This window comes from Panthera leo, chromosome B1, assembly GCF_018350215.1.
Source record: "Panthera leo isolate Ple1 chromosome B1, P.leo_Ple1_pat1.1, whole genome shotgun sequence".
Classification (NCBI taxonomy): Eukaryota; Metazoa; Chordata; class Mammalia; order Carnivora; family Felidae; genus Panthera; species Panthera leo.
In genome coordinates, this window is record NC_056682.1 from 68,541,588 (window position 1) to 68,569,200 (window position 27,613).

The 27,613-nt window shown below is 35.7% G+C and overlaps 1 protein-coding gene across 9 annotated transcripts in view; it reads right to left on the minus strand.

The window, feature by feature from the left end:
* RAPGEF2 (Rap guanine nucleotide exchange factor 2) overlaps positions 1-27,613 on the minus strand; it is a 252,858-nt gene that overhangs the window by 12,938 nt on the left and 212,307 nt on the right. For 8 of the 9 annotated variants that reach the window (XM_042935155.1, XM_042935159.1, XM_042935162.1 and 5 more), the window contains 14 exons: positions 21,540-21,676; positions 20,748-20,906; positions 13,953-14,105; positions 13,505-13,669; positions 10,818-10,925; positions 10,526-10,729; positions 10,323-10,431; positions 9,610-9,856; positions 5,409-5,566; positions 4,555-4,795; positions 1,987-2,370; positions 897-1,108; positions 681-804; positions 43-66 (listed from right to left, as the gene is read on the minus strand). In XM_042935155.1, the coding sequence (XP_042791089.1) occupies positions 43-66; positions 681-804; positions 897-1,108; positions 1,987-2,370; positions 4,555-4,795; positions 5,409-5,566; positions 9,610-9,856; positions 10,323-10,431; positions 10,526-10,729; positions 10,818-10,925; positions 13,505-13,669; positions 13,953-14,105; positions 20,748-20,906; positions 21,540-21,676 (2,425 nt within the window). The remainder of the gene's footprint in view (positions 1-42; positions 67-680; positions 805-896; positions 1,109-1,986; positions 2,371-4,554; positions 4,796-5,408; positions 5,567-9,609; positions 9,857-10,322; positions 10,432-10,525; positions 10,730-10,817; positions 10,926-13,504; positions 13,670-13,952; positions 14,106-20,747; positions 20,907-21,539; positions 21,677-27,613) is intronic. The other variant, XM_042935153.1, reaches the window with a different exon arrangement.

Genomic DNA, 27,613 nt, shown 5'->3' on the forward strand with positions numbered 1-27,613 from the left:
AATAAGAATTGTGTGTGGGTTTGCAAGGTCTCCACCACTTACCCCAAACTCCTCCATTTCTTCTTCCTGTAAGTGAGAGCCATGGAGATTGAAGCATGGGTGTAGAAAGAGAGACAGAAAGATCACAAGCTCAGAAAGAAAGGACTAGACTTTTGGATAAGCAGTACTAGAAGCTCACAAACATTAAACTGCATAATCACCTCACACACACAACTGTACCCGCAATACTTTTCTGGCTCAAGAGACAGATACGGTTAATTTTTTGTTCTAAGAACTCCTCTCCTTCACTGGATTAATCATTTTTGACTACACTGCCAACTAAATCCATTGCATGGATACTGAGCCCATATTGTTTGGGTTCTTTACATATTTTAGTTCATACTATCAGTTATGAGTTTTAAGCTCTACAAACCAGTGTTCTGACAAGTAAGGAATAGTTGTACCTCATGTCAAATGAAAAATTTCTGCAGGACAAACTGTTTTTTACGGACAGTCAAAAGTGCACCTGAGGCTGAATAAGACATTTATTTCAAATTAGAGCTCAGGGGTTTCTCGCCACAACCTAATAAAATTTCTGCCAAGCTACAAATGTAAATATTCAAAAATTTCTCATTTATTAGGAGACCTCTAAACCCAAACTTCTCTAAGCCTACACGTGTTACTGAAGAGGACACACTCACCGAGTCCTGAACATGAGGGCAGGGTCCATGTTAACTGAAGCCATTCGGCCAACATGACGAATTTCTTTTGCAATCATCCTTAGCTTCTCAAAATTGACTAGCCCATCAACTTTTGAGTCATTTCCTATAATTGGCAAAGAAGAAAAAGGGAATCCTATCACATTCATTTATTGTGTGCTTCCACAAGTGAAGACAGAAAATCTACTTTATACTTACCTTCATGAAGGAATGTGAGATCCTTCTTGATAACTGGGAATAGAGGGATTATGGGAGGCTGCAGGTTTTGACTGTTGAGGACATTGCGATATTTTGCCATGTTTCTGGAGGGATCAAACAAGTCTTGGAGATCTTGAAACAGCTTTTCGTATTTATTGGGAAGTTTTTCCCAGGTGGTTCGTAGTCTTGCCACTGGTGCCAAATTTAGGCCACTGAAAGGAAAAAAAGGAAATTAAATGACTCATTCTTACGAAACAAAGAAAGTAAAAATAGCATATTGTTTATAAACGTATAATACCTCTGTGTTTATGCTGTATATGCATAGCAATTTATGGGATTCATAAGAAACTACTAATAATTCTGGGTAATGAGAATTGAAGACAGAAGCAGGGTCAGGGCCAAGGGTTATTACCCTTCAGACCCTTCTAGTCTGTTTATTATGGACAAACAACTGGAATGTGAAGTATCATGAGGGTAGCATCTGTTTTGCAGCTCTGCTTCCATGCGCAGAGAAGCCCTTGGCACATAGGCTGGTGATAAAACAGACTGGCCAAGTATCCTACAGGAATAAAATAAAAGTCCTAACAGTAATAACAATATGATCAAACTCCTAGTGAGAGACAATGATTCATAATCACCGTGAATAGCAATATTGCTAATTGTTTCAGTTTGTAGTGTCTTCCGGCCTCAGTATAAGCACTTACACGGGAAGAAAATGAAAATGAACATTTAGTGGGCATCTGCCTCGTGCCGGCTGATAGAAGTCCACATACATAATATCATTTAATCTACTTGATCCTTCTTTGGGGCACTGTTCCTTTACGAGAAATAAACTCATGTCTAGAGAAATTAAAATAATTTGCCCTAAGTCGCAGAACTAAAAAAAGTAGTGAATAGAGCTTTTCTGGGCTCTACATGTAGCTCACCAGAGACTTTAAATTAAGAATCATTGGATTCCGAGAAAAGGACTTGTTCAATATGATTCAATCAAAAGCTACTACACTTATAGAAATTATACGGTGTTCCTGGACTGATGTGTATTTTTGATCTGCAAACTGAATTGAGTCTTAGGACCTGTATGCTCACTTACCTGATGATTGCAAACATTGAGTTAAAATTCTTGCATTCCCTGCAGTGTAGTGCTATCTTGATGAAATGCTTAATGATCTTCATCCTCTTCAGCTGGTTTGTCTCTCTCAGAATTTCAGATGCTACCCAAAATGTTTCCTGGTTAATTACTTCTTCAAATTTCTTCAGGTTGGCACAGCTGGTTTTTGATTTGAGTTTAAATAAATCATCTATGTATTCAGTAGGTTCAATGTTACGGAAAAGTTCAAAATTCCGCATAGAGAGCTGTGTGGCCACTTCAACAGTACTGAGCTGCAGGAGGGAAATTTGACTCTCCCTCAACAGCTCCTGAGCATCTTCGTCTGAACAAAGAGTTTCTGTCTCCATGTTGTTTTTCAAGTAATACCTGTGAAAAACACACAATTCTAAGCCTAAGCAGCAGTCTCATGACATTACTTGAAAGAATGATGCTACTTTGTAGACAACATTTGCAAGAACAGGCTGTGAGTGATGGAAGAATTCTCTTGTACAAGGACAGAGAATACAGCTGCTGCCCCAGTCACCAACTCATAGAATCACCTATCAGGAAGTCACTGATGGGAGCTAATAAATCACATGTCATTTCATTTGTACCAGTTGTCATGTATTTTTCTCCTGCCCTTCCCTGATTTCCTGATTATTTTATGTATTTTTGCTAAAAGTGACAGAAAATAGCTCAATTTAAAATTTCAGTTTAAATAAGAAAACAGGGTCTAAGGAAGGCAGAAGAGATCAGACACAGGTCATCACCTTGTTTTCCTAGAGAGAGTCTGTAACTATTTAATAGGTAAACGTGATCCAATTTGAACCAACTTATTCAAATACCAAAGAAACCTATAAGATATTCCCTTCTATCTGATACTATGAGTACAATAAGGCCAAAATAGATTTTTTTTTTATGTTTATTTATTTGGGGGGAGGGGGAGAGCAAGGGGCAGAGAGAGAGAGGGAGACACAGAACCTGAAGCAGGCTCCAGGCTCTGAGCTGTCAGCGAAGAGTCTGATGCAGGGCTCGAACTAATGAACCACGAGATCATGACCTAAGCTGAAGTCGGACGCTTAACCTACTGAGCCACCCAGGCGCCCCGATCTTTAACTTTTAAATATCTGGTTTTCACAAAAACCCTACAAGTAAGTGGGGCAGGTATTATTCTTGTCAGATGAGGAAACAGAGGCTCCCAAATATTAATGAATAGTTACTATCAGTGACAGAGACGAGAACTCATTATTACTCCTTTCTCTTTGTAAACAACTTGTTGAAAATAGAATCCATATGTTTGCCCTGTGGGGTTGTTTTTTTGGTTTAGTAGACAGATGTTTTCCTAAGCCAAATTCCATAAAGACAGAAGCAGAATGAGCCCAGTGGGAGTCTTGCCAAACTGGCCTTTTGCATCTTTCACCAAAGCGACCATGACGGAAAACACATACCTTGAGGCCTTCACATCCACAGATTGAACATTCCCAGTTTTGACTACTCATGAAGCCCATGACATGTATTCATATATAATTTTCTTGACTGTGAGCCATGAATCTGCACCTCAATGGAGATTTGTAGAACTCCATCATGGTTACAGATATAGCAATGTGCCTTCAAATGATAATGAGAAAAACTGATCTCCTAAAACAACACTAACTGCTGGTGTCAGGGTTGGAAATAAAGTAAAAGTGAAGAAGAGTAATAAAGTTGTAGTTGATAGCAAGAAAAAGGAAGTTTTGAATGAATTAAATCAGATTTATACTATGGAAAATTCAAGTACAAAAAGAATTTGCTGGACTCCATCCAGCAAGAAAAAAAGAAAAAAAAAAGTGATTTATGAAAATACTTAATATTCAGTGAGTGCAGAATCTAGTCTTTAAATTAGAGCCAAAAGGTAACTGCTTTTTCAACTTTCACTAATTTGTGGTTTGAGGACACACATTACATATTATCAAGGGAAATTCAGGAGACTGACAAAATCAGGTACAATGTTACCCTGCAAGTAATATGTGATATAAGCACTTATGCAGCAGGAGACCAAGCTCTGAAGCAACCAAAAGTTTGTTCTAGAGCGAGGTATTTTTCACAGTGTAGCACACAATAAAAGGCAGCATTAGCCAGCCACATGGTCATTGATATCTCCATCTAAACAACTGCAGCTCCTAGAAAAGTTGAGTAGGCAGGAGCAATTGACAACAGAATATGATTTAAAAACATGTTTGTGAATGTACACATCCAGGAAAGAGAATCAGCGTTAGCTCTGTGACTTCACCAGCCTGGTGTCCTACAGCCAGTGTAAGAAGTGACTGCCTGTGCCCTGACAGCCAATAACAATATTCAGGTCACAGTGCCCTCCTTTTCAAAAGGGTCTTAAGAGATCCTTGTGAGGGTCAGCAGTCTACTGGGTACATTTCCTTTGATTCACCAATTCTTGGAGAACGGGATAAGTCTTCTTTCTCGTTTGCAGGGGTACTTACTCATTTTAAAAACCCTTTGAAAGTGTTCATCTCTTAGACTTTGGTGTGGGTTTGAAGAGGGGTTAAAGAAATCCAATAGGACAGATATATTGTATACCTTCCACTCAGCTGAATTCTATCAGCAAGTTTGGAAAGCTGATCTGGGAGTCTTCTTTGTTTGATTACACCCTCAGGTGTGACAGAGACCTCACACAGCGAATACTGATCCGGGGTGGCAGTCACAGCAAACTCCCTGATGGCCTGAATGACTACTTCCTTCGCTGTGGTGTCCTTACTGATCATGATGTATCGGCTTTGCTGATCGGCTTTAAAAACCCTTAACACTTGATCTGGCAAGTCTGGGGGAAAGAAAAGCCATATGTAAGTGGAAAGGATTTTAGCATATGGTAATACAATTAAGTGAAGTAATCAGGAAAACCTCCCTAGAAAAGATAAATGCTAAACCTGCATCTCTCCCTCGTTACAATCCTTCTTCAAAGATTCTATAAGTCAACATACTGATCTGCTGCATGAACATATTTTTCCCCACAGATACCTGAATGATCCACAAATACAAACATCAGTACACAGCAGCAGCACATAAAATTCTCAGGTTGGTAGCAAAAAAGGGAAAAATTTAAATCTAAAGTTCATCTTTATTATATTGAAAATCCCATTAAGCTAATCTAATATATTCCTTTTACTCTATTTAACATGACCTAGTAATAACTGGCATGGCATGTGTTATTATTATGAAAGAGAAAACACGTTCAGAGATTAATTTGCCCAGGATCATATCAAATTAGTCTGAAGAATAAGAAAGAACTGATTCCAGTGGTTTGAAATTTAAGGTTCATTCTGACTTGGAGCATTTGACACAATCCATGCCAAACCAAGAACATACAGCATTACCATATGTTAGAAGAAAACAGATTACTACAAGAAAACAAAAGCAGCACAGGCGATGCTCACCAGGAGTAGTACTGAAGTCTAAAATGCGATGATGTGACTGCAATAAATCGGGATTACTGGAGGACAAGGTTCCACTGACGGGCAATGCCGTTGGGATGTGCTTGGTCTGCCTTAATCCTACTATGCTGTCATCCTGAGACTGACCAATCCCAATATCACTGAACAAAGAGAAAAATTAGAGAATAAATGATCCACAAGTAAAAAGTTATAACTCATCAATATATAATAGACACAGACCATAAATAAAACATATTTGTATAAGACAGCTCATTTAAAAGTACCATTAATAAATTTGGTTGAAAATTCAGTAGCAACTACTGCTTATGCATTATCTAACTCAACTTATTTGCTGTTTCTTAAGCATATGTCACCCTAAAACCTATGCCTCTTTCAGTAGACAAAGAATATTAGTACTCTCTCAGTATTGTCAAGAAAAAATAAGCTCTAGTTACTCCTGGAAATAGATTTAAGAATAAGCACATTAAAAACAGTGTATTTAGTCTCACTCGACTGGTGATTTATGTATCAGAATGATAAATCATTTTATAATCTGATCTTTAAGAACTGAAGAAACAGAGTAAAACAGAGGAGAAAAATCCAAACTGTCCTAATTTCATTCTCCAGTGTTTCAGAGAAATAAATGAGATCACTATGGAGTCAAATGTAAAGAAACCCTGACACCGGGATTGTTTCTTAATTATACAAAGCATAAAAAAGCAGGGGTCCATGGTAATATTTCTTAGCATCAAAGAAGAGGCAAAGGAAATTAATGACTCATGTTTTATTTTTAGTTCTCTACTCAAAATTTCTAGTTAGACATTTAAATTCCCAGAGAAATACTCCTTATTACTGATAGCTACAAACTCATTTACCTTTATAAAACGTGTTACTGTGGACAATTCTTAAAAACATGATTTAATAACAGTTAAAAATTTCTAGATTTGAAGGGCACACTATTTCCAAAAGAGACTTTAAAATTAAAATAATAAACATGGACACATACAAAACAACTAGATCATCAGCAAATGGTCACAGTTCTAATTTCTAGAAATTAGAAATGAAGAGAAAGAAAACTCTTTGGTTGGGTGTCCAAGGTGCCATAAATAAAATTAAGACATTTAGCATCAGTTAGGTTCTCAGACATTAGAGCCTGATCATAATACCTACTATCTTTAATGGCTATGATAATTAAAAAAAATATATAATAGCATTCTTTATTTTGTGGGGGGGGATGGAAATTATAAAGTTAAAGAAACAAGGATAAGATATTTCTTTTAAAGTCGACAGAAAAATTAAAGATGATTTTAGTGTAAATTCTTCCAAATTCATAGGTAAGTCCGTGACAAAATCCAATTTCCATTTAAACACATATAGGCATGCACATAAAGATGAGAAATATTAATGTTCTGTGAAACATTAAAACTTTCACATTAGTAGAATTTCATTTCTCAACCACATAAAACCATCTTTACTGCCAAAAGTATCAGATGTAATCCAGGACATAAGACAACTATTATGGGCTAGGGCCAAAGATATAGAGCCAACTGGGTCAGGATGGCCACAAATGGCTAAAAACACTAGAGCTGCCTTCTTAAGAAATGTTTCTCAGCAACATTTTCACACCTAAAATGAAGATCTAATAACTCTTGCCTATATATCTCTGTTATCCACAGACATGAGAATACTCTCTTGGATTGGAACTACTTTATAGTTAAGACTTAATTCAGAAAAGTCCCTCTCTGAGCATATCTATTGTTTGACCTCTCCAACTCTTCTCATGGTTACTGAAACTGTTTTTTAGCCTTCGTTGATTTTATAGTTTATTGACTTATTCTCTCTTTTCTCAGTATTCATCACGCTTTCTCTACTTACCTGACAACCAGATCTGACTCCTATAATCCTCTTGCCTTACCCTTTTCTTCTCACCCTATTCACATCCCTCTCCCATACCTATCCTTGCCCGTTTGCCACCATCCAGCATCATAACTTCTGTAATACTGACAGTGTTGGGGGTCGGGAGGGAGGGACATGGTATATCTAGAAAATCTGCCTCATTGGCTAGTTTAATGGCCTTGTTAAAAAAAAAAAAAATCTTTGTAAAAATCTTTGATTTCTAGGAGAGCAAAATTTAGGTAGTAACTAGTAGTAAGTCTATCATACCATATAATAGATCCTACAGTTTACTGAGCCTACTTTAAAAAAAAAAATTTCTTTTTAATGTTTATTTTTGAGAAAGAGGGAGAAAGAGACACAGCACAAGTGGAGGGAGGGGCAGAGAGAGAGGGAGATACAGAATCTGAAGCAGGCTCCAGGCTCTGAGCTGTGAGCCCAGAGCCTGACGCAGGGCTTGAACTTGTGAACCGCGAGATCATGACCTGAGCCGAAGTCAGACACTTAACCGACTGAGCCACCCGGGTGCCCCAAGCCTGCTTTTAAATATAATTTTTTCATTTCAGTTGCATTATATACATGAATTATTTCAAATAATTTTTACAATAAAATACTTAAAATGAGACACACATTTCCTTTTAGGTTTACTTATTTCAAGAGAGACAGAGACAGTGCAAGTGGGAGAGGGGCAGAGACAGAGGGAGAGAGAGAGAATCCCAAGCAGGCTTCACTCTAGCTCGATTTGGGGCTTGAATTCACAAAACTGTGAGCTCATGACCTGAGCCAAAACCAAGAGTCAGACATCAGCTTACATTTTCTTAAATACAAATTAAGATGTTTCCTCAGTGTTTAAAAATCAACACATCTTATTATCTTCTTTTCCCTTCTCTAGCTTTTGAATATCTTTTTAAATACATATAAAACAAAATTATACATAATATTCTCATACTGTGTTCCTTGCCAATGTCTTGTAGTGTGGATGGCTTATATCCCAGTTTTTCCATGTCACATTTCTATTAATACTTGCCAGGGTCATGCTGACTTTTATTTGACTTTTTTTTAAGGTTCATGGTCCAATATGACTGTCAGATTGTGTTGTTGTTGTTATTGTGCTGCTAATAATTCTACATTTAAGTGATTCTTTTTGCCCGTTTTATATTAAAATTTTTATCAAGAATGGTCATTTTAAAAATCAATTTCTATTTTCTGTAATGCTAACAGGCCTAATCCATCATTTATTTAAAAATTACTCAATATAAACATGCTCTCAAGTCTATAAATAAACCATCATACTCATTGCTTATCCTTAGGACTCTATTGTAGAAGTCTTTTTAAACTGATACAAAACCACCAGTTATTATATTCAGTGGGGACAACACAAGTTTGACTCTCCCATCAATACTATATTTGGACCATATCTCTCCAATCTGTAGATAAAAATTTTTATCTGAAATGGAATTTAAGAAATGTTTGATGTAGTTCTGAATATCTACTGTTCCTCTAGAAGAGCCATTCAATTATCAAAGAAAGAAAATACCTACATGTTTTGCAACTTATCTTTCATTGTAGCTTGAGGAATATGTAATAAATGCATTTGGTACATCATTGTTATTTAACATTAAAAAGAAAAACAACTTTGGCTAATGGTAATTGAATTTTATAAAAGATCTCTAGACTAAGAAGGAGCTAAAATGAAGAAATAACCAAGCGAACAGGCAAACAAACAAGACTAAAAAAGTGTGACACCTATAACTTTGTCTAGTCTGAGCTCCTGGGATAAATAAGCAGCCAAGAAGAGATTCAACAATATACCTGACATTCTGACTGTCCAGGCAACTGGAAGGAAGGAAAGGAGTTCTGTGCTTGGTTGGTGATATCTTGGAAACAGTTAAATAAATGAAAACAGAGAGGAAAAAAGAAAATGGCAAGGATGAGTAGTAGCAACCAAAAGAAGCAATGATTGGTTGACAAAGGGCAGACAGTGATGGTAGACAAGATATCCAGAAACAAAGAAATGTAGCAAAAACAACTCCAAACCATGGGTGAAACATGAGCAAACACACATGCTTATTTTTTTTTTAAGTACAAATGATTAAAAAAAAAAACGAGGAGATGCTAAACTATCTCTAATAAAGCTTGGGTTGGCCAAGTAAGTGGCAAACATATGAGATTAAAATCATTACTAATATTGCTTCTAAGACAGGTCAGCCATAAAACCTGAGAACATGCGTAAACATCAATTATATCACTACCTTTGCATATCATTTTAACACAATAAAATAACACACAGAAAATTCATACAGACACTTACTTATATGGTTTCTGTGGCAAGATACTGATCCGAGTCTTGTCAAGTATCTTTTTTAGCTTGTTTCTTCCTCCAACAGTGTTAGCTTTACTTTTTTTATTTACTTTTTCAAGTCCTATCACCTGTTCTACATCTACAGCGAGATCTGGAATGGAGTAGCGACTGGCCTTTTTGATGTCTCCAATTTTAGGAAGGTGAGGGGCACCATTTCTTTTCTCTTCTGACAATCTTGTTAGCAGTTCTTTAAATACTAAAATGGAAATAAACACCATAAAACACCCATTATAAGAAATCCAAACAATTCAAAGGAAATTGTAGGACTCAGGAACAGGTGACAAGTGTATACTTCAACTATCAAAACTGTAATCCCATGGAAAAATACTACTCCAATGAATGACCACAAGAATCTTCTTTGTTGTGTTGCTCTGTCACTTCCATTCACACTAAGTTAAATACACTCTTTAAATCTTTAGGTATTTAAAAATAATAGGTATTTAAACATTTATCAATAAAAATAATCTTTATGGTTCTCAAGTTAGATTTTTAGATCTACATACATGCTTACATAATTATCTGTATCTATGCATTTTACTGTGAATATTTTGATTCTTATATTTGAAATATTACTTATAAAAATGACTTTTTTCATGATTAAGACATAAATGTGGGGAAAAAGGACCAAAAGTAGACAGATTAAAGTATGCAAAAATACTTACCAAATAAATTGGTTTTCACAGTGATTGATAAATGTGTGTTATTTCTGAGAATTTCCATGGCTTTTGACAGCTGAATATTTTCAAAGTTTTGACCATTTACTTCTAATATCTAAAAATAAAATTATGAAATTCATTTCAGTATCCCAACTGATTGAAGAAAAAGGCACCAATAATCACTCTTCAGTTTGGATTTAGAAATATACCTGATCCCCTCGTTTCAAGCCTGCTTCGGTTGCTTTGCTACCTGAATCTACACTGTCCACAAAGATTCCAAATCCCTTCTCTGAGCCACCAAGTAAGATAAAAGGCAAAGGAGCTTCTCGGGATGGTTTTGTTAATGTCATCAATCTTCTTTTTGCTTTAGCCGCACATGCAATATTTAACAGCCTTAGATGTCCGCCCATTTTCTATAAAAGTTCAGAAAGAGTGGTTTCAAAAATAGGCTGAGTTAAATGAACTTAAAATTGATGACTTTTTTTTCATCAAAAATATTACCTCTCTTTCCAGGTTATTTTCAAATTCTTCTAGAAATCGAGTCATCGCAGGATCTCCTTCAAAGTCATTGAAGTGATTATTCACCCACAATAATACTACCCGTGTAACCTGAAAAATCAATGGTTTTAGCAGGTTTTCTTCTTTTTAGTGCTAAAAATCTGCAATTAAAGTCATTTCAAAAAAGATACTGAACAGTTTACTTAGTAACAATGGACAAAATAAACAACAAAACCCCTCACAGCAAGGATTTTATTCATAAGAAAATGACCTTCTGAAATTATGTATATTTATGAGTATAGACTTTTTGTTGTTTTGCTAAGAAGGATTTTGAATCTGTGAAAGATAGTAATTAACTTCTTCTATCTTGTTTACTCTCAAAATATATTTGAAACAGGTCATAATAAAAACAAAGCTATAATAAAACCAAAATAAATTAATATAAGACAAAAGAAGACAGAAACTAAAAAATAACAGTAGAGGGCAGAAGAGACAAAAGGAATGAATAATATTAAGCCTAGAAAGATCTATAAGGGAAAAAGTTATAAAAAGGAAGGAGCTAGCTGAAAGTTATTGGGAATTACATCTTACTTGCTAACATTAAGATTCAGGAGGCTTTTAACACTGCCAATTCTTCAGGAAAAATGAGTAGACTTTTCTTAAACTGCACATGTGTTTTCAGAGCCCTACACCTCCTTTATACAGACCAACACACACACACACACACACACACACACACACACGCACACACAGTTAGAGACTATTTGTGATGTACCCAGCAAGAGGATTGTGACATTCATTAGACTATAATAAGTTCCATGTGCACAACTTTATCTGTTATGTTCTCAGGACATCCTTAAGACTTATTACAAGTCTTAGCATAAAGTGAATTCTCAACAAAATCTTACTAAATGGAGTATAACTGCAACTTTATAAAAGTACTTGTTTTATTTATGAGTTTTATTTTCTAAATTTTAAATAACATACATTTTCCACAGATTTTTTTTTCAAACATCTTAACCTCTAATCAAACCATCTCCCCTTTTAATCAAAGTGAGAAAATTAAGCACATTATTCTAGCAGTAGAGAAACAAAGGTGATGGTATATAGTTAATTTTTAACTACAGTTAAATACTGTTTATAGTTAGTATACACTCAGGAGTCAAGCCTTGATATTTATATTAATTTTTGGTCATTTACTATCACTATTGTCCATTTTTCAAATTTTGGAAACCCTGATCACATCTCCCTTGAAACCATATCTAACACCCGACCTTTTAATAAAATTAAAATTCTGCAGCTGAGAAGCCAAGTTAAAAGTCTTAGTAGCCTATTACAGGTTAGAAAACTAAGATTCAGGAGCATCTGGGTGGCTCAGTTGGTTAAGGATCCGACTTCGGCTCAGGTCATGATCTCACAGTTCGTGAGTTTGAGCCCCACGTTGGGCTCTCTGCTGTCAGTGCAAAGCCCACTTCAAATCCTGTCTCCCTCTCTTTGTCCCTCCCCTGTTTGCTCACTTGCTCTCAAAAACAAACATTAAAAGAAAAGAAAAGAAAAGAAAACAGATTCATAAATCATAAATTGAATATTACCAACTTCCACCACCAACAAACAATTTTTAAAACGTATGACGTATTTTAATACATATTAAGTGTATTGAGCCAGGTACTACATAAAGAACTTCACTTCTATTATTCATGTTCACAATAACCCCTAAAAGATGTCGATTATTCATTTTACAAGTCAATAAATGACTGGCAGGAGGGTCAGATGACACCTAAGGTACATGGCAAAGGCAATACTCAAACCAAGTTTTGATGGCTGGAGAGCCTGGCTGAACAAGCCTACGCTTGTGACTCTCAGAACATGAAAAGCACTGCTGTCCAAATGATTTCTCTAAGACCACAGAGCTAGCTAGGGGCAGGACCAGCAGTGGAGCTTGGGGGCTTTTCACTGTTGGTCTACTGTTCTGGATTTTCCTACCTGCCTTCCCATGTCTGCCTTATGTAAATCAGACTGTCACATGGGGAAAGAAGAAATGAGTATAGGCTATGATTAACTCTTACACCTCAAAAGGGTATGTAGTTTATCATCCAATCTGGCCTTGAAAGAGCTCTCAAGAGCCGCTAAAGAAGTCTGTTTAGAATTATATTACTGGGGCCTACAGACGAGCAACACGTACAATAAAATGCTGCTCTGGTGCCAATTTAAAAATTGTAACTTTCATCTGGAATACACTGACCATTTGCCCAACAGAGGATGAGGATTCCAATGGAACTCAGGGGAACTCAGGTGACTCACTTTTTTTTTTTTTTTTTTTTTTTTTTCTTAAAAAGAGCATTCTCTTTTTCCATTAAGAATAACTTGAGGGGTGCCTGGGTGGCTCCGTCAGTTAAGTGTCTGACTTTTGATATTGGCTCAGGTTATGATCTCACAGTCGTGAGATGAAGCCCCAGGCCAGGCTCTGCGCTGAGCATGGAGCCTGGTTGGGTCTGTCTCTCTGTCTCTGTCTCTGTCTCTCTCTCCCTGCCCCCCTCCCTCACGCATACTCTCTCAATCTCTCTCTCTCAAACATTAAAAACTAATTTGAACATAACTGGTGTGACAAATATATATATATATTAAACTATCTTTAAGGTTATATCTGAACATTTCACATTTAAAAGCCAAACTACAATATATTTTCCAACCTTATCCCTGAGGCTCGGGTCATTAAACCACTCCAATAACTTTTTGCCCACTTCCATTGGGCTAGAAAGAAAAGTCCTGTAGGTCAACAGAAAGTCTTCTATGAATGTTGGATCCACCACTGAATGCTCTTCCACCAAATGCATCGTTAATCTTTCTGAGGTGCCCTGTAACAAAAGGTTTAATCACTATCTCGTACAAATAATATCTATATGGTACCATAATTCCACATTTTCAACATAAGATGAACTGGGTAGTAATATATATAATAATTTATCAAACTGCTGTTCATCAGGAAGTACAAAGATCTTTTTAACAGCTGGTAACTTTTAAGAGAAATCATACGTAAAAATGGGGGGAGGGATCTTAAGTTCTCATAACTAATGGATACTACAAAAAAAAAAAAAAAAAAAAAATCCTTCCCACAAGATGGAGGCAAGTTTATCTTACCTTAATGACGATGTGTCCCTTTCTTGTTCCGGTCCTATCAAGTTCTCGGTGTTCTTTTACCATAACAATTTCTCCTTCCTCCTCAACTTTTTGCATGTTCTTTTCTACTTGGTTGAGAATACGGCAGTAATCTTGCTGGGCTATGCAGACAAACTGGAACAAAATGTAAGTCACATGTTAATGATAAAGTGCTTGCAAGAGATCTAGCAGTACTAATAATTCAGTGTTTTAATTATTTAACACTGACATTTTTCCATGTCTTTCCCATACTCTCTAAATGAATGCAGTAATGAACCTTAATCTGACTTCTCTACTTTTTAATGTATTTCTTCTTTGGTCAAATCAAGTTTCATTTTTATCATATTTATATGTAGTTTATATTAAAAATCCTAACCATTTTAAAAATCAGAAGATAAAATTAAAAGAGTCCTTTTTCATGCCTCTTCTTTGAAGATGGGATCTTAGGAGGATAAATATAAAAACATAATTACCACTTAGTAGGCTTTACAAGTTAGAAAAGATTTTAAAAGCAACAATTTGAAAATAAAAATGAAAAAAAAGATAAAAATTCAAAGATACCCATGGAATAGATATTATACATTTGTTAATTATATTGATAAGAAATCAGTTTAGAAAGTTCGTTCAAAAAAGGTCCACAAAACAAGCCACCTACTTGTTAAACTCAAGTCATATTCCTTGTAACTAGTATTAAGGGCAATCCTTGCTCTTAAACAAAAAGTTAAAAATAATATGCATGGTAAGCCATTACTCCTCTGTGACCCCAAATATAAAAAATATTAGGGCTGGGGCGCCTGGATGGCTCAGTTGGTTAAGCGTCCGACTTCGGCTCAGGTCATGATCTCACGGTTCATGGGTTCGAGCCCCGCGTCGGGCTCTGTGCTGACAGGTCAGAGCCTGGAGCCTGTTTCGGATTCTGTGTCTCCCTCTCTCTCTCTGACCCTCCCCCATTCATGCTCTGTCTCTCTCTGTCTCAAAAATAAATAAACGTTAACAAAAAAAAATTTAAAAAAAAAATTAGGGCTTAGGGCAAACAACTAAATTACATTTCTTAGTAATTTAAAAAGAAAGTGAAAAATGAATTAAAGCACTTATTACACAAATTAACCAGAAGTCAGTGAGGAGGAGACATGAGTTAGAGTATTTACAGTTTTGACTTAATGTTCATGATAGTATATTTATTTTTTTAAAAGATGGAAAACCAAATGTAATAATAATTATCATGAATATGACACCATCATCATCATTTTGTGGTGGCCTTATAGGAACTCTCCATTCACCTTCTTGGTCATCCCATAAAGGTCCTACTATTGTCCCCATTGTACAAACAAAGAAACAGCTGTACCAACAGCATGCTGATTTGCCCAATGTTTCATAATTACATGCTTGCTAATTAAAAAAAATCTTTTTCATGCACATCAAAATCTTGGAATAAAATAGAGCAGTATGCTAATAATTATTATTTCTGAATAATGCAAATTACAAGTGACTCGTTTTATTTAATAAATTTTCTATATTTTCCATACTTTCCATACAATCAGTAAAGTTTTTTAAAAGAATAGCAGCGCTTCATACCTGAGCAATAGCTTATTACAACATTGTTTCTTCCAGAGCTGGTTGATAAAATCTCATTAATTTTTCTATTGGAATCATAAAGTTAAAATTCAAAAGACATAGGCTTTTCTTATAATTACATATAGTTAAAAAATTTTTTTTTAATTTAAAAACACAATCCATTTCTATAACACTGACCACAGGTGTATACACGTTTTGAAATCTGTGGTCCTTAGTTCTTTGTCTCAAAAATAGTTTATTTTTTTTCTTTTTACAGGGCACCAAAATTGCTCTGTCTCCAAATAATTTTAGGTGATTTTTCTTACACTCTGTTTTAGAGAACACAATTATATCATTTTCTCATTTATCTCCTAAAAAAGAAATACATTCCATAAGTTAAAAGGAGTAAGTAGATAGAGAAAAGAAAATGCTCTTAGGGGCACCTGGGTGGCTCAGTCAGTTAAGTGTCCAACTTGGGCTCAGGTCATGGTCACACAGTTCATTGGTTCAAGCCCGAAGTCAGGCCGTGTGCTGACAGCTTGGAGCCTGGAGCCTGCTTCAGATTCTGTGTCTCCCTCTCACTCTGCCCCTCCCCGACTTGTGCTCTCTCTCTCTCAAAAATAAATAATAAACATTAAAAAAGAAAGAAAATGATTTTAGAAGAGAAATGTACTAAAATTAATCTTGACTGAAGGTTTAAGGAAATTAGAATAAGTTTGATTTGGAATTCTTAAAGCCTAGACTTTTTTTTAATGTTTTTTTTGTTTGTTTGTCTGTTTTTGTGAGAGAGAGAGAGAGAGAGAGAGACAGAGTAGTGAGCAGGAGAAGGGCAGCAAGAGAGGGAGACACAGAATCTGAAGCAGGCTCCAGGCTTTGATATGTCAGCACAGAGCCCAACGGGGGGGGCTTGAACACATGAGCCATGATAACATGACCTGAGTCAAAGTCCAACCAATGCTTAACCCCCTGAGCCATCTAGGCACCCCTTTGAGAGATATTTTTGTCACTTCTGTACCAAACTGAAGTACCATCCAAAAAGAAAATAAAACCCAACTGAATTTCTAATAGGGACATACATATCTAAAAAGAAATAAATAATAGGTAAAAACATTTATCTGTATTTTTATTAGCAGATTTATTTTTGCTTTAAGAAGTCTGAAGACATAATAAGAAATTCATATGCAAGACATAATTTTAATTGGTATGATGAAGCCAGCTGAAAAATTGTGAACTATGTACATAATTACTTTGATGAGGTTTTATACTTTTAAATAGCTGTAAGCATATGAAAGTAATGTAGACCTTGGCATTCTGATATAGAATAAAAATGCAAACAAGATTTGGCTTACAAAAGGCCAAAGGCAGCTTACATTGCAGGATTGTTTTTTGGGCACATGACATCACAACTGATATTTAGTAGAAAAATTATAATAGACGATAAAAGGATGAAGTAAAATTAAACGTCAACCATAATACAGTATTGTCAACTTTCCCATGTAAGTGCTTTCTCCAAAACTACTTAAATTCAGTGTCATTAGCTCCCACGGTCTCTGGAAAAGGGGAGTCTAACAGGTTTACCTTAAGAAGTTAGAGCTATTTAAACTGGCATTTTGTGGTCTGTAAGGGAAATTCATGCCTGATTGTTCACACAGGGATCCCAGGGTTCGTTCCCCATTGAGGGTGTAGGGTAAGGCTAAGCAATGCCTGATGTGTTACTGGCAGGCCTAAGACACAGGTGGTAGCGAAGAAAAAGGGGAGAAGGAAAAGAAGAGTGGGAGAGAAGAGCAGGAATGGAAAAGAGGGATAGAAGTGGGAAGGAGAAAAGAAGGAGGCACATATGGGAAACGGAAAACCATTACCAATTGCCTGGTACCATAGGGTGTCTACATCTAGCCCTGCCTTTGTCTTTCAAAGCGAACAGAGAAACAAGCACAAACAATGAAAGGAGAGAACTGAAAGAGGAGCACACAAAGTAGGGATTCAAAGCAAAATAGAACTTTGAGCATATCATGGGATCCAAACAAACAGAAATAAATGTTAAATATAATCCACTCATAGTGGATCAGGTTTACTCTGAGCTCAACTAAATATCACATTATTCAGTATTTACTTTTGGAACCCACTGGACTATAAGAAAATTAAGGCCAGTCCTAGGCGAAGTTGCCTCTTCTTGGTAAGGAGAACAGCATTTTTGTTCATCTCATTTAATAACTGTTAAATGCCTACAAGGTGCTCAGTAGAATGATATAAACTTATAGAGGCCATCTTATGGATGAATGAAAATATGATTCTCATTGTTTCCTTTACATCCCCTAACAAGAGGATGATCTAACATTTGTAGATAACTTACTGACAGATATGACATTTTAACAGAAATACACTAAAATAATACACCAACACAAGCGTTACATTAAGTCTAACTTCATTCTCCAACCTTGTTCTCCTACTGAGGGAATGAATGTCAGGCCTGAGCAGATGAGTCAGTGCAGGTACAAGAGTGATTCTTGAAACCCCTTATTTAAGATCTTCCTTTTACAATGGCTTAGACTGGAGTGGAGAGAAGAGACTTTTCTCAGGTTTCTCACCAATTCCTCATCTAGTAAATAGAGTAGACTCTCTTCCCTGACATCTTCTTTCTCTTCGTTTCCCAGAATTCCGAAATAAATATTTAATGTTACCTGGTACATCTGATATTACTTAAGTACTCTGTAATATTCAGTCATATAGCATTTTTAGCAATTATTCTGAAATATGTCTATGCCTCTAATATCATTTTAGTTCCATGATTACAAATTTCTAACAAAAGGGGCTGGTCAATTAAGAGGTATTAATGTAATCGATGAATTCTCAGAAATAAAATAACTTTTTAACTTGCCCTTTAAGGGTACAGACTCTGACTAAAATGCTCTAGTAACGCCAATATGTACCAGGGAGGAACTGATAAGAGATAATAGGATAGGGAAACCTTTAACAAATTCCTAGTTTGTTTTGGACCAAGTATGGCTTTATTATATTTTGGAGTACAGTTCCAAAGCTGAAACATCAACTATAATCTCTTTTACAAACACAATTCTAGGTCAAATAAAGACTCCGAGATTTACCTACCATTTTGTTTTCTTCTATTATGCCAAATAATTGAGACTTGACTATATTTAGAATGTTCTTCTGGCATTACTATTCAAAATAATGAATTCACAACCATTTATTTTTTCTCTACAGTGCTTACTGAAGGAATTATTTGGCAACATTATTCTCTAGGTAAGATAATTGTATTTGTAGGGGCGCCTGGGTGACTTAGTCAGTTAAGCGTCTGACTTTGGCTCAGGTCATGATCTCCCGGCTCATGAGGTCAAGCCCTGTGTCGGGCTCTGTGCTGACAGCTCAGAGCCTGGAGCCTGCTTCAGATTCTGTGTCTCCCTCCCTCTCTGCCCATTCCCCCACTTGTGCTCTGTCTCTCTCTCAAAAATAAATAAATATTAAAAAAAAAATTATTTATAGCCATGGTCATTTTCTCTTTTAGTAAGTAAAGTGCTTAAAATGAAAATTTAAAAGAGTATTATTTTACATTCATCAGACACTATAAAAATTCAATGATGTTCTTTTAGAACAAAGTATATTCAGATGTATTTCAGACTACAGACCATTAAATACAGTGGGCACTTACCATTAATTGGTCTAAGTCAAATCTTTCGGTTTATTTACATTAAAACATTTTATCTTTCAAAGACTTTTTTTCAGAAGAGAAGACATAAATTTTATACACTTGATAACACAAGTATCTTAAATTTTTTGTTAATAATACAGAGGTTATCAGTTATAATCAATCTAACTAAATTTCACATTTGGTCTCCACATTTTCTCTAGTCTTTTATTAAATGCTTTTATTTATTTATTTATTGTTTAATGTTTGTTTATTTTTGAGAGAGAAAGAGACACAGTGTGAGCAGAAGAGGGGCAGAGAGAGAGGGAGGCACAGAATCCAAAGCAGGCTCCAGGCTCTGAGCTGTCAGCATAGAGCCCAATGCAGGGCTCGAACCCACAAACCGCAAGATCTTGACCTGAGCCAAAGTTGGACGCCCAACCAAATGAGCCACCCAGGCGCACATAAATGCTTTTAAATAATGATTATTAACACAATATCAACACTAACATTTTTCTTTTGCTATCATGTATTTTCTTTTATTTAAAAAAAAATTTTTTTTTAACGTTTTATTTATTTTTGAGACAGAGAGAGACAGAGCATGAACGGGGGAGGGGCAGAGAGAGAGGGAGACACAGAATCGGAAGCAGGCTCCAGGCTCTGAGCCATCAGCCCAGAGCCCGACGCGGGGCTCGAACTCACGGACCGCGAGATCGTGACCTGAGCTGAAGTCGGCCACCCAGGCGCCCCTCATGTATTTTCTTTTAATCAGTAATGACTTTTTTACCAAGAAGTCCTTCTACTGATTCATACTATGATTTTCAGGACTTTTATTGTTTTTAATTTTTTTAATGTTTATTTATTTTTGAGAGAGAGTGAGAGAGGGTGTGAGCGAGGGAGGGGCAGAGAGAGAGGGAGACACAGAATCCAAAGCAGTCTTCAGGTTCTGAGCTGTCAGCTCAGGGCCCAATGCGGGGCACGAACTCACGAGCCACAAGATCATGACTTGAGCTGAAGTTGGATGCTTAACCAATTGAGCCACCCAGGCGTTCCTGATTTTCATGACTTTTAAATCAATTCCTTATCTTGTATGTTTTTAAATAAAAACACTGCATAACTGTATCACATCATCTTTATTAATCTATTTCTTTTCATAATGGGTGTTTTACTTCTATATTTTTTGATGAACAGATTATCAAACTATTATTAATGGAAATTTTAAAATGCCATATTTACAGAACACTTTTTTAAATAAAACATATTTACAGAACACCTAGTTATGTGGAGTCCAAACAACTTTATTATTATTTTTTTAAGTATGCTTTATACCAAATGTGGGGCCTGAACTCATGACCCTGAGATCAAGAGTTATATTCTCTACTGACCAAGCCAGCCAGGCGCCCCAAGTCCAAACAACTTTAAGGAAGATTTATTTTTAATTTCCTAGGGTGTGATAACATTCTACTTTAAAATCATATTTAAAATTCTAAAAGATGACCTATTTATATAGGCAGAAAAATCTTACCCCAACTGTATAGACGTGATAAGCATAAAATATATACATTTTTAATGATATTTTATACCTGGCAGTCATCCACCTTTGTTCTCATTACTCCTTTCATGTATTCTTTGTCCATGGTAGGAGAGACACCAAAACTATTTCCCATACATAATATTTCTGCTTTTCCATCTGGATAAGTTACTTCCACAGAACCATTCAGAATCACTGACCAGGAATCCAGCTAATTCAAAAAAATGAAGACAAAGCAGAAAATTATGGTCATGCAGCTGTAAATGCTAGAATGGTCTCTACAAATGATTTAGCAGATTTTTCATTTTGAAGATGGAATAACTCAAGTGAAGTTAACTGTTTACTAAATCGAAAGAAAGAACAAGGAATAAAGCAAAGCACAGCCATGGATCTATGTATTTCCTCATGCCCAGCTAGGGGTACATGTCATTCCACTCTTTTAATTTGACTTTGGGCATTCTTCTCTAAAATGACACAAGGAAAAAGAATTCTTCTGTTCCCCCAAACATATGTAAGCAATATAAAATGATCACCACTGCCTCAATAAGAATATCATTGCGTTCTGACAAAAGGCATACAATGAACATTTAAAGTTATAAAAATCTGAAAAGTTAATATATCAAAGTATTTCTATCAGTAGCATATGAAATATTATAAAAAATAAAAATATTAGATTTGAAATATTTTGACATAACAATCAGTGTATCATAATTCTTAAATTATTCAAACTAATTGTTGCCCGTTGTTTTTTAAGAGGAAAAAATAAGAATTCATTTTTTGTTCACTTGCTGTACTAAGAGACGCTCAAACAGAAATTTCGTAAGTGACAGAAATGTTCACTAACCTCTTCACCATCATTTAGCACTATGGTCCCAGCTCGTTCCACGACTGCAAACACCATAACAGCACAAAGTTCTCGTCTCACTGACATAGTCATATTGGCAAAAGCAGGCAATTGGTGCATAAATTCTAAGAGTTGTTCTAAAAGGCAAAAGATATTGTAAACATTAATCAGCAATTATTTATTTATCTATTTAGCTTATTTATTTGAGAGACAGAGTGAGAGAGAGCAAGGGAGGGGCAATGAGAGAGAGAGAGGGAGACAGAGATTCCCAAGCAGACTCCACACTGTCAGCACAGAGCCTGATGTGGGGCTCAAACTCACGAACCGTGAGATCATGACCTGAGTCGAAACCAAGAGTCAGATGCTCACCCAACTGAGCCACCCAGGTGCCCCACTACAACTTTTTTTTTTTTTTAAACCAAGCATTCAAAAAGAATGCTCTAGGGTTCTTTCTTTTTAAATGTCCTACAAAACTGTCCACTGGAAAATATAATTACTTCAAATATTGTTAGTACAAAAGCTGAACTTCTTGCAGGTAAACGAAGAACTGTCACTATGGAAGTGGTGACATTTACTTATTGATTTAGGAATGCTAGTATACATTGTGATTCAAATTCTAATGGGAATGAAGAAATTAATAAACTTCAAATGGAAAATTTCTATTGAAAATCAGCTGTGATCTTATTAAGGCTAATTAAAGGGTGAAATGATAAGCTGAAATGAAATAGAGGTCTGAGAATTCTCCAAAAAAAAAAAAATCAATAGGTCTATTCTAGTGCCTTCTGGGCAGGTAGACACCCAAAACAGCAGAAATAACCACTTTCAATCTAAAGATATCCCATGATTTAGAAACCAAGGGGTATTTTCTATGGATTAAGACAAATTTATAAAAATTAATCAATTAAAAATTGTATTATGCTAAGTGAAATGAGTCAGAGAAAGACAAATATATGATTTCATTAAATATGTGGAATTTAAGAAACAAAACATATGAACACAGGGGAAGGGAAAGAAAAATAAAGATAAAAATGGAGAGAGATGTAAACCACAAGAGACTCTTAAATATAGAGAACAAACTGAGGGTTGCTGGGGGGCTGGGGGGGGCGGGTTGGGGTTAAATGGGTAATGGGCATTAAGGAGGGCACTCGTTGGGATGAGCACTGGGTGTTATATGTAAGTGATGAAATCACTGGGTTCTACTGAATCCAACGCCACACAGTATGTTAACTAACTTGAATTTAAATAGAATTTAAAACATTATATCACAAATACAAATGAAAATTGATACGTTATTTTTTTTATCCCACAGACTGGCCAAAAGAGAGAAAAGTTTCAGTCTTCCTGTTGGCGATGCTGTGGAGAAACAGCTTAAACTTTGATACAGTTGTAGCTGTTGACAAGATGGATGACTTCACAGTCTTTTCTAGTCCTGTGGTCTCTATTTTTAATTTTTTCTATTATTAGGTAGCTTTACTAATTACTAAGTTCTTTCCTTACTCCTCACTATGGCTCTATGAGGTGCATGTTTTCTTTCTCATTTCACAGGGAGAAAACAGGCTCAAAGTCATATAATTAGGAAGTGACAGTGATGATTCAGGACCGTCTGCCTCCAAACCTCCTGCTGGACATTATAGGTAATGATAAAAGAGCACAAGGTGTATGTCAGACATCACTTGAATACTTATTAGTTATATTGCTTTGGGAAAGCTGATTAATTTACTTAAGGCATGTTTCCCTCATTTATGAAAGAACAATATAATACCTACCCTCTGTTGGACAGCTGTGACAAATACAATAGAGATAATAAAGTCCTTAGCACAGAGTAAATATTCAATAAATAAGAACTGCTATTATTGTCATTGTTATCATACTCATATCATTCAAATTTCTAAGTAAAAATTCTGCTATATTTTTCTTGTCCTCACGTAATGGAACTGTCCCTGTGTACATTCCATCTATTTGTTAGGATTTAGTGACACATTTATGTTATGGGAGATACAGTAGTTTGTTCACTGCAAAAACAACACAGAATAGAATGATCTATTCTGTGAAAACATTACATTTATAGAAGGTCAGATGAAGTGTTTTTCTCGGGTCCAGCTGGGTAATGTCTCTTCTGATTAGACCCTACGTCATCGCCCTGTAAAAGACTTTCATAACAGAGTGGCTTCGGAATCAGGAGAATAACACTGATAGGTGGTACCCAGGGACTCTGTCCAAGAAGACAGTGTTCTTCCATCTTACCCAGACTGATGTGCCAGGAAATCAATATACTGTTGCAACCAACAATTTTTTTTTTTTTTAAAACCAGCATTTTAAAAACAAGAAGAGAATCAAAGCACATAACTTATAGAATAAGTTCTGTTTAGTGAAACTTTTATTTCTGGAAGGAGTGGGTGTGTTTGGGTCATATAAATAAAATATATTTATTCCTTGGGACAGCAATAAACCAATTTTTAATACCACTGCAATTATCTATTATATATGGGAGGTAACAATCATTGTGTTACAAACACACTGACCTTTTGATCTGAAGCAAAAAAACAAATGAAAAAGCTAGTGTATCACTGTTAGTTCTGCAGTTATAAGCCTCTGTTTTCTTCAGCTATTACTGCCCTACCCCTCACCATAAGGTAATAAAATATTACCTATAGAACACACATTTTGCTTTCTTCCCCCTCCTCCTCCAATAATACTAAATTTCCTTGGACAAGTGAAGATTCATGGTCTTAAGAAGAATATGAGACCAGAAGTCAGAAATGTTTTAAATTCAACATAATATGACATAACATAATAGACAATAAGTCAAATTACGACCACATATATGATTGAAGAATATGAGTATATGAAGTATAAAATATATTTACTAATACTTGCTAAAATGATTTGAAGTGCCTTGCATAGACATTGTTCTTGCTTTTTGGAAGATTCCTGCTCCATTAATGGGTTATGAAATCAAGTTGTGATACAGGAGTAATGACTAAGATTTAAAAAAATATGACAGGATAGAAAATATTTGTGTATCACATATAATATGGATAAATAATAAAGAAGACAGAAAAGATCTGATGATAGTAATGTACATAATACTCTAGGCTCAGCTGAAAAACTAAAAATAAATAAATGCTTAACCAGATGGTATCTAAGAGTTAAGTCTCCCAAAGATTCAACAACAGTGTTGCTGGTTTTGTAGTAACCTGTATTTATTACACTGGATAATTAGTGCAATTAAAACAATAAAGAATTTCTATCACTAATCTTCAAAAAATGAATATAAAACAGGAGCATTTGGCTATAGGGGCTCAACATAAACTCTGGTAATGCCACAGGGATCATACAGAGTTCAAGCAATTAGGGTTAGTCAAGAGTTCAGGGCCTGGAATGAGTAAAAGACAGTTCCTAGAACATGGCAAGAAGAAGCCATGGACTGAAGAAGCAGGACTACTTTCTTCTATGTTGCTTGGAAGAATCTATTAGAATAATACATTAATTAATAATATTTTATTTTGTTAGGAAAGGAATATTTCTGTTTATGAAAAAAGACCTTTTTTCCTTAAAGTTTATTTTGAGGGATGGAGGGGCAAAGAGAGAATCCCAAGCAGACTCCCTGCTGACAGCACACGGATTGATCCCACAAACTCTTGAGATCATGACCTGAGCCGAAATCAAGAGTAAGATGCTCAACTGACCGAGCCACCCAGGCACCCTGAAAAAAGACATTTTTAAACACTTTTTTTCTAGTCAATGTGACACAAAGAAAGGCCAGATAATCAGCTTACAGACACCGCAAGCGATGTCAATATAAAAATTAGCTTATTTGCTTGGTTTAATTTTGTATAAAAACTGGTTACTATTAAGATGTTTTTGAAAAATCCGTGGAGTTTTGTTTTTGTTTTTTTGGTGCTATATTGAAGGGGAGAAAAAAGAACTCTTTGGAAGGGATCTTTGAGAAGTAGGTCTCTACCTTAATGTGTAAAGGCCTCAAAAAAGAAATTAAATTCACAACCATTCGATAACTGAGTACCTACAGAATTATGAGCTAGAGAGCAAAAAGGAATAAAGTCCTTTCCTTCAAAGTATTGAAACAAAGGTACACACACCCAAGAATCTATGGGAACCCCAAAGCAATTGTTTTAATTCTTGCAGCTTTTAAAATATATTAGCAATTTCATTTGATTCAACTTTGATTCTGCCCACCCCCCACCTCCCAACACACCATTCCTTCTCTATTTCATGGGGTTAGAGGAAGGTGGTTAGGAACAGAGGCATCCAGAGAGAGCATCATTTAGAAGTTTGTAGTTTTTATGAAAGGTATCTGTTGTAACTAAATACTGGCAGATCAGTTAGATTTAACAAGAGTAACAGCAAAAAAGCTAAAAGTGCTCACATGTGGTTTTGTCTTGAGGAGACAGAATATAAGCTCTTCCAAGATCTCTTGTAGAGCAAACAACACTCATAAGGCTTTAACTTTAATAATAATGGTTTATTATTTTAAATAAAAGTATATTTGATAGGAGCAAGCATCAGAATCATCTCTGCTTGCAAGTGAATTGGCATTCAAGTAAATGTTATTCACTGGAGGTTATATCAACAAGCACATTTTAAAAAAAAAGATAGCTTTGTATTCTTTTGAAGGAATCAGCATAGCATTTGCTTTCCAGAAATTCTGGAAAAGATACCTTCTCAGACATGAAGTGAAAAATCTTAAATTTCCAGGAATGATATGCTGTATGATTTTAATAATTATTTTCTTCTATAACTGTACTAAAATGAACATATTCAAAAAAGAAGATACATTAACTTACAAAAGAATAATTTCCACATCAATCTGTTCATAAGCAATGTTCAATCTTATTTAAAAAAAAAAAAAAAACAACCTATGAGCAAGGATTCTGGAGTAAGATGGCAAACTGAATACACTTCCAATTTCACTTTCTCTTTAAGGACATTTTTAAAAAGAAGTCGACAAGGACAAAGAGAATGGGACAGTGTAATACAACTTTGGACACTGCAAATCAAATGAATGTGTATGTGGTATTAGACATGAGAAAGTGAAACCCAATGTTTTCAGTGGGTAAAATAGAACCACTCTAATTTATGCTGCAGAACCCTCAAGAGACTTGCAAACTGCCAGCACCTTTGGAACGGGAGTGCAGGTGGTAGAGAAGGAAATGGGCTAGAGTCAGGGATGGGTATCTGTGAAGCCTTTAAGTGCTTACTCCAGCAAAAATTATCCAGAAAGGGTTAACACAGAACACATTTCTTCACTGGGGGCCACAGGCATAGGTGGCTCCCCTTTTCACTTCCTTCATGTCTGAGCCCTTTAAAAGGACATTACCAGCCATTTCCTCCTAAAATAGGCTCCATTCTGTTCATTCCTCAACCTCCATCACTCCCTAATCCCCACTTTATTCTTCAGACTGAAAGAGAACAAGGATCTTACCTGCCTGTTCCCCTCTGAGTTGCCAGGACTTAAAAAAATGTTCAGTACATAGAAGGTGCTCAATCACATTAGCTGCATGAATGAATGGTTACCAACATGGTATATTCATCTATAAATGCTTACCAATCCTATAAATTTTAAATTTGTATTTTAAATATCTAATACAAGTTGTTGGTTTTTTCATCCTTAATTTTCTAGCGTATGTATATACAGTAGGTGGTAAAAGATTTTCATCATGTTTGTTTCCTTCACAACACATGCAACCAGCCACTTATAACTATGCCCATACTGTCCTATATTTAATCCCAATAGAGCAAGTTCCTTGAATTTGTCTGCAAATATATATCAGCCAAAAAGAGTTGGGAGAGTGGTAGGACAGATTATCTGGGCTCAGGCAAGGATGCTTACAGATTCCAGACATGTGGTGGACACAAGGCGCTCTACAGAAGTTGCCCTGACTCCTAGCATTCTAAGGAAGAAGCCTGAGTGCAGAAGGCGTACCTGAACACTAAACCATTATTACACAGTCATCTCTTATTCTGATGGGAAAGTGGGTAACAGAAACTTCAAGGATGGGGAAAACAGATACAAAGCCACTTGGATTTCTAACCTTAGGATGCACTTAAAGAAA